Raw genomic sequence first — 15,849 nt, 5'->3', positions numbered from 1 at the left:
ATGGACATCATTCCACTCCATTGTTCATTTGATATGCTAGGAGTGAATATTAGTGGTTCACTCTTGCTCCGACTACTCTGGCCTAGTGTTCGGCCTTGAGAGAGTGCATGTTCATAAGTTTGGCCATTGCAAATGCCAAATATGTTGGGTAGGCATATCCACCCTTAGATGAGGATCTTCTTCTGCCTGTTCATGGCCGTCTAAATGTAGGCCATAAATAGAAGGAGGGTCAAGTATGCCTTTTGTTTGAAGCAAAAAATCCTCTTCTTGTATTTCAACATCTTCACCATCTAGATGTTCTTCGCCATAGCACTATGTTCAAACCATATTTTCAACACAAAATTGGTCCAACTAGGCATGCTAAAAAATAGATGTTGGCTATTTTTGACATTTTGAAGGTTAGAAATGTAATTCAAGCATGTTAGTAAGGATCTAAACAATCCTTATAGATAATAAATGTCAATTTTTATCAAACAATTGTGTTAAGGTTCTCTTAACCTCAATGAAGAGGCCTTTACTGAGTTGTGTTGAAAAGATGAACCAAAGCTTTAACTCAAGTTCATAACTAGGCATAAATTGTAATTGATTAACTGAATAAACAATTACAAAATGTTATCTTTAGTAAGGGCAACTTCGAAGCTTTTAAACCAACCGGGTTCTGGAATTACAAAGCAAATCTACTCCTAAGAAATGTAAGTGCAGTGTGTAAAAGTAAAGTGTATAAGTTTAAAGATAAATGAAATTGACAAAGACGTAGAGTCTGAATTTGGTCGGGGGCCTTCTTCTGTCTTTGTTTCCATCTATTTATGGCCTTCTCTTGGTGCAGTTAAGCTGATAACATCCATCATGATCTCCTTCATTCTCACTACTTCTTAGGGCTATAATCCTCTCTTTGTATATATGTAACTGCTAGCAACTGCCTCCTGCTAACTCATTCCTCACGTGGATTTCACAAGTCATTCATTCTATTTTCCAATTGAAGACTTGTATTCGCAACTCATGTGGGCACCTTCGAAAGTGGGACTCTTCGATATCTAAATACCCTTGCCACGTGTCACTTTCGCACTGGATGGTTTAAATGTGGTGCCAACAGTACCATATGTGACATTTGCGATTTTTAGTTATAACTTGTTATGATGTTAGTTATGATCTATTATTATTTTGGTTATGATTAAAAATATCTTTGGTTATACATTATATGGTGTTTGGTTATGACTCATTAAGTTATGACTTAAAAGAATTTAGTTATGACATTAATGGTAATCGGCACCGCAAATATCATAACTTGCATATAGTACACACCCTTTTCAGGATGTGTGTTCTAAAATGACTTGCATCATACTATGCGACAGGAATCACAACACAAAACTATATACACAAATTAATATCTAACTCAAATTTATTTTGAATATAATCCTTGACAGGAATCACAATACAAACTTATAAACATAAAAATTAATATCTTATTCAAATTCGTTTTGAATATAATCCTTTTTTTATCAATAAATAGGAGAGTAATTACAAATATAAAAATATTCACATCATCAAAAGGACCATTAGCCCATAATAGCTCGAAAGTCAACAAAGCCTAACAACCAATAGCCCAACTAGCCTAAGACAACCACCATTAACTACATACAACCCCATAATGGGGGAGAAAGTAGGGGCACTTACGAAACAGTCTTAGTAACCAGTCTTATTTATCTACAAATCATGACTGATAAATTTATCACTGTAAATTTATTTGTTATCTTTACTCATATTCACTCACTCACTTACAAGAATCCACCATCCTTTTCGAGAAACACAAAGAACAACAGAGATTGATAAATTTATCAGTGAAAAATAAATCTGAATATGAAACAAATGAGGTGGTGGTGATATGGTGGTTGTGTAGATCGACGACGGTCAAGTGTAGTTCTACGACAGTAAAATGTAGATTGGTGACGATAGAGTGTATATCTGTGACGATGGTGGAGATAATTGGTGAATGGTGGCAACATCCAAATAACGACGGTGGTAGTGGGTAGACGGCGACAGCGGTGGTAGTGATAGTAATAGTGGTAAACAATAGTATGAATCTTTTGGAAAAATGATGGAGAGAGAGAGAGAGAGAGAGAGAGAGAGAGAGAGAGAGAGAGAGAGAGAGAGAAGAGAATATAAAAGAACTTGATAGATATAGGTATTTTAAGATTTATTGATGCATTCAAAAAGTTAATAGGACTTAATTGTATTTAAATCTACTTAATAAGACTAGTTAGTAATTACCCCGAGAAAATAAACCACCACAAAGGGTACCAAACTGGACTTGGTGTAGGTGTTATGCTTTATGGCACAACACGTGTTGTGAGGCCCGTTGGGGTGTGTACCAATTCTATTTTCATGATCTGAATCGTTTATATTGTAAGATTTATCAAATAGATCATACGTAAAAAGAAATCAGATCAATTGGATATCTATAATTCCATAACAAGTCACATTTGTTTTAAACAAAAATAGACAGTTGATATAATTTTGATAATTTTTGTAAAAATAATTAGAGCTGGTTATGGAGTTACGTATGTCCAATTAACCTGGATTTTTGTATGAATAAAATGCTCGACAAACCTTAAAATATAAATAGTTCAGATTATCAAAAAAGGCTCGGGACACACCCCATGGGGCCTCATAGCATGGGTGTTGTGTTGCAAGGCACAACACCAACCCCAATTCTGTTCTAAAGTCCTCTTTATAAGAGTTGAATCCGAAATCTTATGTCACAAGTAGTATTATACAATCACTAAGTCAAATGCCCAGATTATATTTTGAATATAATCCCATCATATTAAAAATGAATCTAAAATACTTTTAACATTTCTGTACACATACTATTATATCACGATGCAGTGCTCTAAATTAAGCTCAATCTTATCAAGATGAATATAATTTTGCCACGAATTTGTTATTGGTGTGTTGTTTTCAAAATATAAAATCCTATAAAATGGTTGATTTAAAAAATTAATTTAAATGGATTCACAAATCATATTTTGTACATATATAACTCAATAATAATGTGAAAGCACTTTTAAAAAAATTATAAACAACGATGAATTGTTTTGGTTTAGGGAAAGATTATATGTACTTTATAATTAAAGAATAAAATGACATAATTCCAAACTTTCTAAGTTATAATTAAAAAAAAAAAAGTCATAACTAATTACCACATGAGATATAACCGAAAATCTTATGAATCATAACTATAATAATGTCATAACTAAAGAAAAAAAATTAATAATAACTAAAAAAGATAAATAGCAAAAATAGAGATATATAAAGTACATTCGTTTAATGAGGTGTGCATAGTAGAATTTCTCTTTAGGTTAATATAAAAGAACCACCAACAATCACATCACTCCTTATAGAAATTTTATTTATATGGCATAACACAAACTTAGTTAACTTGTTAGAAATAAAATTTTAATAATTTATATTCTCAAAGCTTCTCTTTGCTGCTAATTTAGCAAATTAGCAATTCAAACACATAAAAGTACTATAATTATTTGATTAATGATAAAGCTTGAATACATAATTTGGATATAATTTGATAAATTAAAGTCGCCATCAAATTATCTGAAAAGTTAAAACTGTTAAAGACATTTTAAAAAATTAAAATTAGAATGTCATATGTAATTAATGTGTTGGGACACTTATACCTTATTGGCCACAAGAAAAGAGGTAAGGTTGCTTTTGTGACTTATCTCTATCATGTGTTATTGCAAGTGCACATGTTCAAAGTGCATGCATTCACCTTATATTTCATGTCTGTGACCATCCTGATACTATAATTTGTTAAAAATGGTAGGGTTGGAGTTGGTCCTTTCAATGGAATGCTTAAAGATTGGGCTGGTAGTCCAATTTAGTTTGATTAGCAACACTAAAAAACGTCACTTTTTTTTTCTAAAACTCTTTTTTTTTAGTAAACATTTTTACTTTTTTAAGTTTGTCTATTTTAGAAAAATGTAAAAAGTTTTTTCAATAAAAAAAACAAGTGGACTTTTTTGAACTTTTTTCTTATTATTATTTTTTTAGCTTTTTAGGTCCTCTAATCTAATAAGACCAAAAAGTGAAGAGTTTTCTTTAAAAAATAATTAAAATAAATAAATAAATATATATATATTTAAAGTTCACGGGGAAAAAAAAAATTTAAGTTCACGAAAAATAAAAAATAAAACTACTAAAAAGGTAATTGTCAAACCTAATCATGCATGTAATCAACCAATGTGAAAAGAATGGTATTATACAAACTAAAATATGCTATTTTGAAAAATGCAAGCATTTCTAGTGGTTGATGTCATTGGTCGAGGTTAAGATGGATGTTAAACCATATGTAATAAGGTCTCGTTTGGGAACAGGCTAATTTAATAATTTTTTGACTATTTGGCTAAAATATGAACTAAAAAAAACTAGTATATTTGGGATGACTTTTTGACTTTTTGACTAAATGGGTTAGTTCCCAAACGAGGCCTAAGTATGGAGGTCTAGGTGGTGGATGATGCCCATTATTTACTAGTTCAATGTGGCTGTCACATACGTGGAAAGATATAATATCAGTGGCTATAGTTATAACACTGCTCTGCGTGATTTCTTCTTGCAAAATTTCAGGTTAGTTGTTGGAAATGGTAAAAGACTGCATTTTTGGACTGATAGGTGGTGCCGCAACCTAAATCTGAGTGTGTCTTTTCCCAGATTATTTACACTATCAGTTGATAAAGATGGAAAGTTGTTTGATTTTTTTCATCGAAGAGTGGCAGATTCAAACTAGAATCTGGTTTTCAGAAGACCCCTTTTAGCATGGGAAGAGGAGGAAGTGCAAAAACTTAATGATCTACTGCAGAGTGTGCCTAGGCTCAATGAAGGGGTGGTAGATTCTGGTTCTTGGTTAGCTCACCCGTCTGAAGAGTTCACTGTGGCATCAACTTGGAAGTGGATAGAAGCAAGTCAATGGGTAGATTGTACAGTCACTAGGTGCATTTGGAACAATCTAGCCCCTCCCAAAGTTCAATTCTTGAGTTGGCTAGAGTGGAGAGGTAGGATTAAATGCTCTGAATTTTTGCAAAGAATTGGAGTGTTGAGTCCAAATGCCTCTGCTCTCTGTGTGTTCTGCAGATCTGGGGTGGAGTCTGTAAATCATGTTTTCCTTCACTGTCCTATCATTTGGAAATTGTGGGCCAATTTAGTAAACTGATGGAATTATAAGTGGGTTATTCCTGGATCAGTGGAGGGATTACTTATGTCGTGGTCAGGTATAAAAATGAAGAAGAAGTTGCAAGCAGTTTGGAAAATAATACCGCTAACAATTTTGTGGTCAGTGTGGAAAAGCAGAAATGATTGTTTATTTAATAAGGTACAACCGGATTGGAATGCCTTGGAAGACCTGATAAAGGCTATAGTTGCTTTGTGGGTTTCTTCATCTTTGAAGAGGTTTAACTATTCAGTACAAGATGTTATATATAACCTGAATCAAGTGTGTCTCTGTGTGTAATTCACTGCTGAATTGCTAAAGCTCTACAGTTTGATTCTGGTCTATGGGGCTGAAATGATGACCTGGTTTTTGTGGCTGAAATGATGATCTGGTCTGAGCTGGTCTGTGCTGTCTTCTGCTGGTATGTCCTGAATCCTGGTCTGCTTTGTCTTTGTGCTGCTTCTAAATTATGGGTTAGATTATGTTTATGAATTCTGAAGTCTGTCTTGAGCTGGTGTTGGAAGGGTTCAGTTAGCTGGGTCTATGTTTTGTTTTTCATTCAGTTGGGCTAGATGGTGTTGGTGTTTCGAGGAGTTTGATTCAGCTGTTTTGCTATGCATTCAGTTGGGATGGATTGTGTTGATGTCTGAATTCTGTTTTGATTCAGTTGACAGACAGAGGAGTTTGTTGCAGTTGTTCTTGTTATGCATTCAGATGGGCTGGACTGTGCAGAGGAGGTTTATTCAGAATAATTAAGTAAATTGATACAACTGGCGGTTGAAAGAGATCAGGGTTGTGCTGTGTTTGCTGCTTGCTCTGTTCTAATTGAGTAATTAGGTGTATGCTGTTTTTGTAATAGTTGGTGGTAGTTCTGTTCTGTTGTTTTTCTGCTGTGCTCTTTTTTCCCCCACTCTTCTTCTCTTGTTCTCTTTTGGTTGGCTCCTCACCAACTGGCGCTTGGAGTTTTGTTTTAGCTCTAAGCTCCTCTTTATTGATGTACCGCTCCATACTTTGTATGATGTCATCAATACAGTTTTTTTTTTTGCCGATCAAAAAAAAAACCTTAGTTATTATAAAATTCCAAAGCTGAACAATCCTAGTAGAGAAGTGGCTCTCCTAAATTTGTAAGCCAGAGACTTTTGACGCGATTAAACTCAATCCATTTAGGAGAAGATTTCTAGTTCAGGAATATTTGTTACGGAAGTGTGTTCTTGATTGGAAAAAGAATGTATTCTTGATTGGAAAAAGAAACATAAGAAGGCAGCAGAGCGCTTCTACATAAATGATCAAACCACCACGAAGGGTTGAGGTAAGCGTGTTGTAGTAATGAGTTATAACTTTCAAAAAGAGAAGAGTTGCTTATTTATATTGGAGTGTTCTAGATTCAACGACACTACAAGAGATGTACCAACATCAGTTTTATAGGTGTAGTTATAGGGATTCATCTTCAAAGTGTTGGAACAATCTTTTGTGTAAAATAAATAATTTGAAACCAAATCAAATAAATAAAAATAAATCATTTACAGAATTTGTTTTACCGAACCGCATAAAACTTTAAAAGATCAAGTCGAGTGTGTGACACTCTGTCCTTAAGACAGATTCACCCGCTATGATGCTTACAGATAAAAGGAGTCTATCTCCTAGGATACAATAATCTTCACAAATTGTACTAACACTCCAAACAATTTATACGGCGAACCAAACATGTGTTCTATACTTTCAAAGAATTCCCTAAAAAACTAGTATGAAGAATTATGCAAAGAAAGAGCAAAATGGGAAGAGACAGATTTTTTCTGAATATTTTTGGATTAGAAAATTGCTGGAAAATGGCTGGTACTTATAGGCAAACTGATCTGTCCGAACAGGTGCAGTTTTAACCGAACAAGTATGAAACTATTTTGAACAGATATAGTTCAAAATTCCAATAGATCTGCAGAGGTTTCAGATTTGAATCTGTCTGGAAAAACTGTCTGAAATTGCTTGGAATTGCCGGGAAGTTTCTGGTAGTTAAAACCTGTTAAAAAATAATTTATCTGTTGGGAATTTTGGACTATAAGTGGCACAATTATGGACAAAAAATTTGAATTCAAATTTTGAATTAATTTCCTGCAAGAATTTTTTGAAAAAAAATCAAATGATTAACATTAGAACCGACCAGACCTGACCCACACCCGTGCCCGGCACGGCTCGACTTGGCTGGTCAGACGGATAACGGCTCGCGTACGCATGTGTGATGGTTTAAGTCAAGGTTCAATTTGTCTATAACTCTTCCCTTCTACAAACTTAGGGTGCCCCTTGGTGCCCAACCCAAGTGTTGCCACCTAGAACTTATATACACACATAAGTTCTCTTTAAATTTCAATGCGGGACAACCTATTTCAAGGAAACCCACATTTACTTCTTTAATTGTCCATTTCACGAACCTGAAAACGACATCAAGTTTCCATTCACTCATAAATGGTTTTCACGAACTGTCTTCACCGTGTGACTTGCCATGCGACAAGGAACACGTCAACTCTTCAGACCCACCCCAAAAGACATGTGGGACCCACTCAATTTTGGACTCAAAGTTGGCTTTTAATAAGCCTATAGTAAACCAAATTTTCCAACAATCCCCCACACGAATGGAATTTGACGGAGAAAAAATGCAACAACATGATCTAATTACAGAGAGTACAGAAATTGAAAATATTGTGCAAAGGATATGTTGCTTTTGGCTTTGAACATTTCCTTGTGAGACACTATCGGATTTACTAGCTAACCAGTGAACATAATGTCTTGAACTGTTCATCCGTTTGTGTAAACCAAGACAATAGAACTCATACAACCGTAGACCACCCGAACTCTCTCCGCGCGCCCCCCCCCTTTCGGAAAGGACGTGAATTGGGGTCGTGCTACTACAATTCGAACTCTTGTCATAGTTCTGAATCTAATCTTACAAAGTGCAATGTAAGACTGATAAATCACCATAGAGTCCAAATCTGGCAATTGGTTTTGAAAAATCAATTTTGAATCGAAAAGCGCCAAACATGGACTGTTTTGCCAGATTACAGAGTCGCCACCTAAATATTTTATTTTGGGAAATTTAGGAAAACCTGACTCGTGCCTAAGGCCACGTGTCCTTCATTACCAAAGTTGCCTCGGCTCGGGAATTTGGGTACGAGAGCGGAAGGTCCTGAAATGAGCACCCTCGCTCGCCCGATCAAAGGATCGGCCTTTACTAACATGATATGTTGTTTTATAAACACATGTGTTCTTGTCCGGTTATTAGACTAGCTTCCTATGTGATGCGCACAGCATACAAGTATAGACTAAATTGCAAGAATTTAGAACAAAATATCTCATGTTTGTTTTTCGAAAATGGTTTGGAATTGCTACCCTTAAGTAGGCTAAAGTGCGGATTTGCCACCCTCAAGGTGGGCTTTAAAACAACATGATGTGCCACTCCGCAAAGTGGGCTTAAAACTCACATTTGATGAATAGTCTCAATTCAAGCAATAAAGCCTTCATCCACAGGCATTCATACAGTTAAACACTTAAGCACATAGCCTCATGGAAAACATGGCAACACTCACACTCATGCAAAGATGCTAAAGCGTAAACACTTACAGTGTACTCCGAGCCAAAACAGGAAACTAGTTAGAAATATGCATGATCCTAACTATGTCAACAATGCCTAATGTAACACATGCAAAATGCAACTAAATAGGCTCGGCTGTCTAAGATGGCATATGAATGCAACACTTGATAACATGCTTTGAAACACGTATTCAAATAAGTATTGAAATTACAATGCAGTTTGAATGATGCGCCGAGCCCGGTGCATGCAAGACAAATGAATGATGCAGGCATGCAAAGCATAAGGTATGCTAATTGAAAATTATCCCTAATCTAACCATCGAAAGCGGGTAAATAAAAATGAGAAAGAAGTGGGGTTGGAAGACATGCACACACACGCGCACCCTTATAACAACATATACGCCCTCTCGAAGGAGGGTCTGAATAATTAAGCTAAGCTACACTAAGCTAAGTTAATTATTACAACGCAGTTGAATTTAAACTAGCTATGCTAAGCTAATTAGAATATTACAGAGATGAATCAAATTAGCTAAGCACATTAACTAATTAATTAAAAAATCGGTAAAGTAACTAGCTAAGTAAAGCAGTAAAATGGCCTCGAGGGGAGGGAGACATGCATGCTCGATTTGCGTTCGCTTGGAAATCCATTGCTTTGCCGTCAATTGCCTCTGTTTGCATGTGCCTTGGTTTCTGAACATTGAACCAAACCTCCAAACTGTTTCTGCTTCAAAACAGGATCATTTTTGTACAAAATTGGACTGGTGGCCGGTCGACCACAAAAAGTGGCTGCCGGCCACCTTCACTGGCCGGCCGGCTAGTGAAAATGGTCAGTCGGCTACCTCAAGTGGCCGGTCGGCCACCTAGTTTTCCAAGCTTCTGGTTTTGCTGCAACAGAGAACAACAGTGGCACAACAATGTATTTGCAAGGAAATGTATGTACTGCCACATTCTTCATCATTTCTCAAGCTCAAAGGAATGTGGCGCTCGACTTTCAAACCACCAACCAAGCATCTCAATGCATGATGGCCCAAAAACCAAGCTTGTACAAGCTTCATGAATGCACATATACGACTCAAAGAGCTTCCACCCTATCATGCGTGATCAAGGGTGTCGGTGACCAAGAAACGTGACACATTTCATCACTTTGAGTATGAAACGTCTCACATTTCTTGTGTTTGGATTAACGTCTGATCCAAACACATGCAATGCAACAAAATATGCTTATCTTGTTCATATTTTACTTGGCTCATTTTGTTTACACATTTTACATTACCGATTAATCCTTTAACCGATTAAGTCCAATGTGAAAGTCTTCTAATTGGAAAGATGGCCTAAACCACAAGTGCCTTGAGCATGAAAGAGGTATCATGTTGTTGGTTAGTAGAAACCCTCAAGAGAGGATTAAAACCATTAGGCATGAGCGCCTCAATTTCATGCTCAAGCTAACAAGGGGCTCAAGACCACTTTCAAAGCAAATGAAAGATTGAAACAATGGAGTGCAATGACATATATTTCAGCACTGAAATAATATGCAAAGTGACTCAAAACCATGCAAGCAACGCATTCACAACATGTTAAGGGCCAAAGGCGTTGAAACTAGTGACAAGCATTACACTAGAGGCATGCTATGCAATGATCAAATGACCAAACCAGCTTTGGACAGACCTAAAACATGTCAAAACAATGGCCTAAACATTCTGAAACTTAGGCACAAAAGGCAAGAAAATCATGCGCACATGTTGGCTCGCAAGCAAGGTACAAAGCTTAACTCTTAGAAGCAATGAAGGAGTGACACATGCAAGAGTTTGAAAAAGATATATGCTCTGAAATCATATGCTAAATGATGCCATATCATGGAAACATCACAAGCAAAGCATGCTAGGGGTCCTAAAACTCAAAGCTAGTTAAGGCCATTTACACTATAGCTATACAAAGCAAAGCATGTGTGACCAAGACCACCTAAAACAGAGTTAAAGCATGTTAAAATATGATCAAAAACATGTTGAGATAGAGCTAACACAAGCAAAAATGATAGGCCAATTCATTAAGCATGTTAAGCTAGTAAACAAGATTACACTACAAGTGTAAGAAGCAAACAAGGGGTGCTCAAACCAGCCCAAAACAGAGTTATAACATGGCAAAATATAGCCAAAAACATGCTTGAGCTTTTCTAAGTGTGCAATCACCAAAATATCCCATGTTGTAATTAAAATGCGAAGAAAAAACAAACAAACAAATAATGGAAGAGTAAAGCTCATTAACTTGTTTCAAATAGATTGTGTCTTAGTTCATAGCAAATTTCGAAAGTGTGTTCAAATTTTAGCTGTTAACCAAGTTATAATATATAGAGCCAAGATTTATTCTTTGTGACAATGATGTTTGTTCACCAACCAGGATCTAGAATTAAATCCAAGTTGAATTATACTTTTGGGTTCTTCCATATGAACATTAAGCTACCAGCCAATGACTCCGGAGGAGTCGTAACAGCCTTCTATGCAAGTTCACATTTACATATATATTCGTGCTCCTTGGTATAGGTTATCACTGACAAAAAAAAAAAAAAAGTCGATCCAGTGCAAGAAACTCCTGCTAAAAAGGTGTCACTGATAACATAACATAAATCCTTTTTTTTCTTTCTTTCTTTCTTTTGGCAGTTGAAATCGGAAGATAGTGAATTGGATTTTGAGTTCTTGGGCAACAGAAAAGGGAAGTCCATCAGAGTCCAGACGAATGTCTTTTTAAAAGGAAAAGGGGGTAGAGAGCAGAGGATCCATGTATGGTTTGATCCAACCGTGGACTTCCATACTTACAAAATCCTATGGAACCAACATCAAATAGTGTAAGGCAACTACCTAAACGCATTCCAATTTGAAAAATAAACTTATTCCACAAACTGCTTCTGAAAGCTAGCTATTTTCAAAAGAAATAAAATCATTATATATGAAAATTGAAAATACCTTGTTTCAAGGAAACATTTTTAAGTTGTCTTTTAAATATGTCTACACAAAGATGAAATTTATTTATTCATTTATTTTGATATTTTCAAACTTTCCATTATTTTTGTTTTTGAAAACAACAAAAACATCGAAATTGAAAATGATATCACACTCCATAAATCACAATCTGTTAGAGTTCTAACTTATTTTGTTAATCGCCTTTCCCCCCAACAGTTATTTTGTTGATGAATATCCCATTCGAGTTTTCAAGAACAACATGCACGATGGAATTGGCTTCCCAACACAACCAATGCAACTAATGGCAACTATATGGGACGGAGATAGTTGGGCCACGAATGGTGGAAAAACTAAAATCATTTGGGCTCATGCACCGTTTATAAGTCACTTCTGGGGCTTTGCCATTGACGGATGCCCCTATGACAGCTCTCACAGAAAATCATGCAATTCTTCCAAGTTCTGGTGGAATGGAAAGAATTACTGGCAACTGTCTCCTGACCAAGAAAGAAGACATCAAGTCATAAAGCACAATTATATGTACTATGATTATTGCAATGACATAACTAAACACCTAACATATCCCCCAGAATGCCCACAGTGATAACAGCCCTTTATTTTCCTATTACATAATCATCTGACGATAAGTGCAGTTTAAAACTATTGAATTCACAATATAATATTATGCTTAATCACTTTCTACTTCTTCTAATTCTCAACCTTCTCTCGGACCTAATACATTTTTCAGGACAACTATTCGGGCCTGTCTTTCTAGTTCTAAATACACGAAATATTGTAGAATTGAGCTGCACCATGTGCAAAAATATGCATACAAACTTTGATGAGCAATCATCAGAATCAATGCTTCATTTGTATATTCTTCTCATTCATAGTATAAGAATCAACTGTGTCAAATCTTCATATAGTATTTCTTGAACACAACCATTTGCCACTATCTCACCATCACAACCCTTCCATCAAATTAAGCAAAGCAGAACACTACACAATAGACTTCAGAGCAAAACAAAATGTTCCCAAACAAAATTCAAAATAAGCATTATTTGCATTGGCTCTATAATAAAAAATCACCAAAATGTATGGAAAGTTACTTCATTCAAAATAGGTCCATTAAAAAATTGCACCTCTGCAATAAATACCAATAATAAAATAATGGGCCCAAAAAGAAAGAAAAAAAAAATAAGACAAGGTCATTCAAGAAAAAACTTATGCAAATGTATTGTAACTTAGGCAATGAAAACTTTAACAAAAACTTATTTTTTGACCCAAAAGAAAGAAAATTCAACAAAAACAGTAAAATAAAATAAAAAAATGTGTTTAATTGCTGTACATGAGTGCATAGTAGATCTATTAAATAATTCAAATTAATTATATATTTATAATTTATAATAAGATTATGTTTATGTTTTAAAAAAATAAATAGTTAATATGATTTTGATAATTTTTTTAAAAAGTGGAGTTTGATCATGAGTCTATATTTATTCCATTAACTTGATTTTTTATGCAAATGATGTACTCAACAAATCCTATAATATAAATCATTCAATTCACGAAAATATGATCCGAACAAATCTTTAGAGTATGACACTAACACCCATCCCAAATCCACACCTAGAAACCAATATATATCTATATATAACACATTTAATTATCTAATACACACAAATTAAAGTCAATATACCTTGTTCAAAAAAAAAAAAAAAAAAAAGTCAGTACACAAATTAAGACAAACTGTTTTAAACTAAGATCAGAAGAAAAAAATTGTCTTAAAATGGCTTATTCACACAAATTATCTTAATAAAACATCAAAAAAAATAATAACAATTGCGAGCCAAAACCAATATTGTCTAAGATAGAATATAAATACAGACGAAGCCCATTACTTCTATTATTTCAAAGAATCTGAATTTATAAACTCCAAACTGTCAAAACTAAGTTAAAAAACTGGCACTATGAAAATCATATTATTAATTCAATCCAAATCTCCATACCAACTGTCAGAAATATATGAATTGATGATGATACATGTTTTCTTCTAACTTGGCTTAACAGAACTAACAAAATCATGTAAATTAATGATACAGAAAGATGGAAGAAAAAAAAAAAGCTGTTCACGATTTATAGACAAGAAACCATAATCAACAATATGACATGGTAATCTATATAACAAAAGAAACAAAATCCGATTCAAACATAAATTCAAATAAAGAGATAATTTGTCCTCTTAATTTCTGAAAGTACACAACTGATACACTAATATGGAACCAATTAAGGCCATAAATAAGTTGCCCACAGCAGAAGTTATTAAATGGGAAGACTTGCAACTTATTATGATTATACCACATGTAAAAAGATACATATAATTGTTTTACATATTTGATAATACATTCCGATATGTATTAAAACTTCATAAAATGGATGCTTAAATCTGTTCATTAATATGCTGAGATTTAGTGCACATTCATACACATTTATCAAAAGAAACAACACAAAAAAAATGTCAATTCTGTCCATTTTCTCAAATAACCTATACCCCACAATAAAAAAAAAATGCTTAGGAATGTGGCAAAGCAGTTTTAAAGATTCAAATGACATGGAAATTGCATGTTAGAGCAACTCTAATGGTGTGCTTCCCCTTCATGCGAAAGCCAAAATTTGGCAACAACACTTCCAATTCATGTGCTATTTTTTGGTGCCAAATTATAAAAATGCCAAAATTTGGCAAGAGCTCATCTCTCTATTCTCTAATGACAGAACCCTATTTGTCAACAAAGCCATTGTGATATAAGCTAATTGTTATTGTTGTTGTAGTTCTTTTTCAAAGCTAATTGTTGAAGTGTAAGGAAAATTCACCTAAATACAGCTGAACAAACATTAATTAACATGAATTTCAACAAATTCAATTCAAACAACATGAAAATGACACCACATTTTCAACTCAAATTAGACAGTAAAATAATAAAGAAGTGAGAGAAAATAGTGTACATGGCAATTTATCAGTTGAAGAATTTTGATGGGTGTTTCCATCTTTGGGTTTGAAGAACCCTCCCAAATCCATCTTCCTCAACAATTTTTAGAGAGAGAGAGAGAGAGAAGAGAGAAGAAAATACCTAAATTTAAAGGGCGACCAACGCCGATACATAATCATACATAATCATACATATATTTACATCAATCTCTGAAATTATATACAAACATCTATATAATTCCATATATAATACACACAATCGTATCTAATACACACAAATTAAAGTCGGTACACCTTGTTCAAAAAAAAAAAAAACGTCAGTACACAAATTAGGACAAACTGTTTTAAACTAAGATCAGAAGAAAAAAATTGTCTTAAAATGGCTTCTTTGAAATGGCTTATTTCAAAGAATCTAAATTTATAAACTTCAAACTGTCAAAACTAAGTTAAAAAACTAACACTATGTAAATCATATTCTTAATTCAATCCAAATCTCCATACCAACTGTCAGAAATATATGAATTGATGTGATACATGTTTTCTTCTAATTGGGCTTAACAAAACTAACAAAATCATGTAAATTAATGATAGAAAAAGATGGAAGGAAAAAAAAAAGTTGTTCATGATTTATAGACATGAAACCATAATCAACAATATGACATGGTAACCTATAAAATATTAATGGAAGAAGAAGAAAAAAAAAAAAAAACTGTTCTCTCTTATTCAAAAAATATATAATTAAAAGTAAAAAATAAAAATCAGAGATGGATATAGAAGATTTACAGTTTCTCTGCGATGGAGGACGGAGGTGCCGTATTGGGTTGAGATCTAATAGGGAGAAGAGATGAAGAGTTGCTGTCGGTGGAGATTGGAAGCGACGCGGCGGCGGAGGTGACGCGACTGTGGAAGCGAAGCGGCAGTGGAGAGAAGGGAAAGGAAGAGAGAGATCTCTGAGGACAGAGAGTTTAAGACTTGAGAAGTTAGAGAGGAGATCGGAAGCGACGCGACGGTGGAGACGACTCAACGGTGGAGAGGAAGGAGAGGAAGAGAGAGATCTCTGAAGACAGAGTTTGAGACCTGAGAAGTTGGAGAGAGAGAGAGAGAGAGAAGTG

General features: G+C 34.6%; 1 protein-coding gene across 1 annotated transcript; it reads left to right on the top strand.

The window, feature by feature from the left end:
* Positions 1-11,100: 11,100 nt before the first annotated feature.
* LOC145792721 (xyloglucan endotransglucosylase/hydrolase protein 2-like) lies at positions 11,101-12,355 on the top strand. The gene is made up of 3 exons (XM_082874059.1): positions 11,101-11,295; positions 11,455-11,639; positions 11,971-12,355. Exons 1-3 carry the CDS (start codon positions 11,173-11,175, stop codon positions 12,353-12,355), a joined length of 693 nt encoding a protein of 230 aa, XP_082730185.1. The 5' UTR covers positions 11,101-11,172.
* Positions 12,356-15,849: the final 3,494 nt, after the last annotated feature.

Source organism: Camellia sinensis, chromosome 6 (assembly GCF_055761805.1).
Source record: "Camellia sinensis isolate YWXY chromosome 6, ASM5576180v1, whole genome shotgun sequence".
Taxonomy (NCBI): domain Eukaryota; kingdom Viridiplantae; phylum Streptophyta; class Magnoliopsida; order Ericales; family Theaceae; genus Camellia; species Camellia sinensis.
This window is presented reverse-complemented; position numbering and strand designations above follow the sequence as displayed.

Coding starts and splice junctions, on each gene's coding strand:
- LOC145792721 (XM_082874059.1), top strand. CDS start 11,173: ATGATGTTTGTTCACCAACCAGGATCTAGAATTAAATCCAAGTTGAAT. Junction 11,296..11,454: donor GAGTCGTAACAGCCTTCTAT/GCAAGTTCACAT, acceptor TTCTTTTGGCAG/TTGAAATCGGAAGATAGTGA. Junction 11,640..11,970: donor TGGAACCAACATCAAATAGT/GTAAGGCAACTA, acceptor TCCCCCCAACAG/TTATTTTGTTGATGAATATC.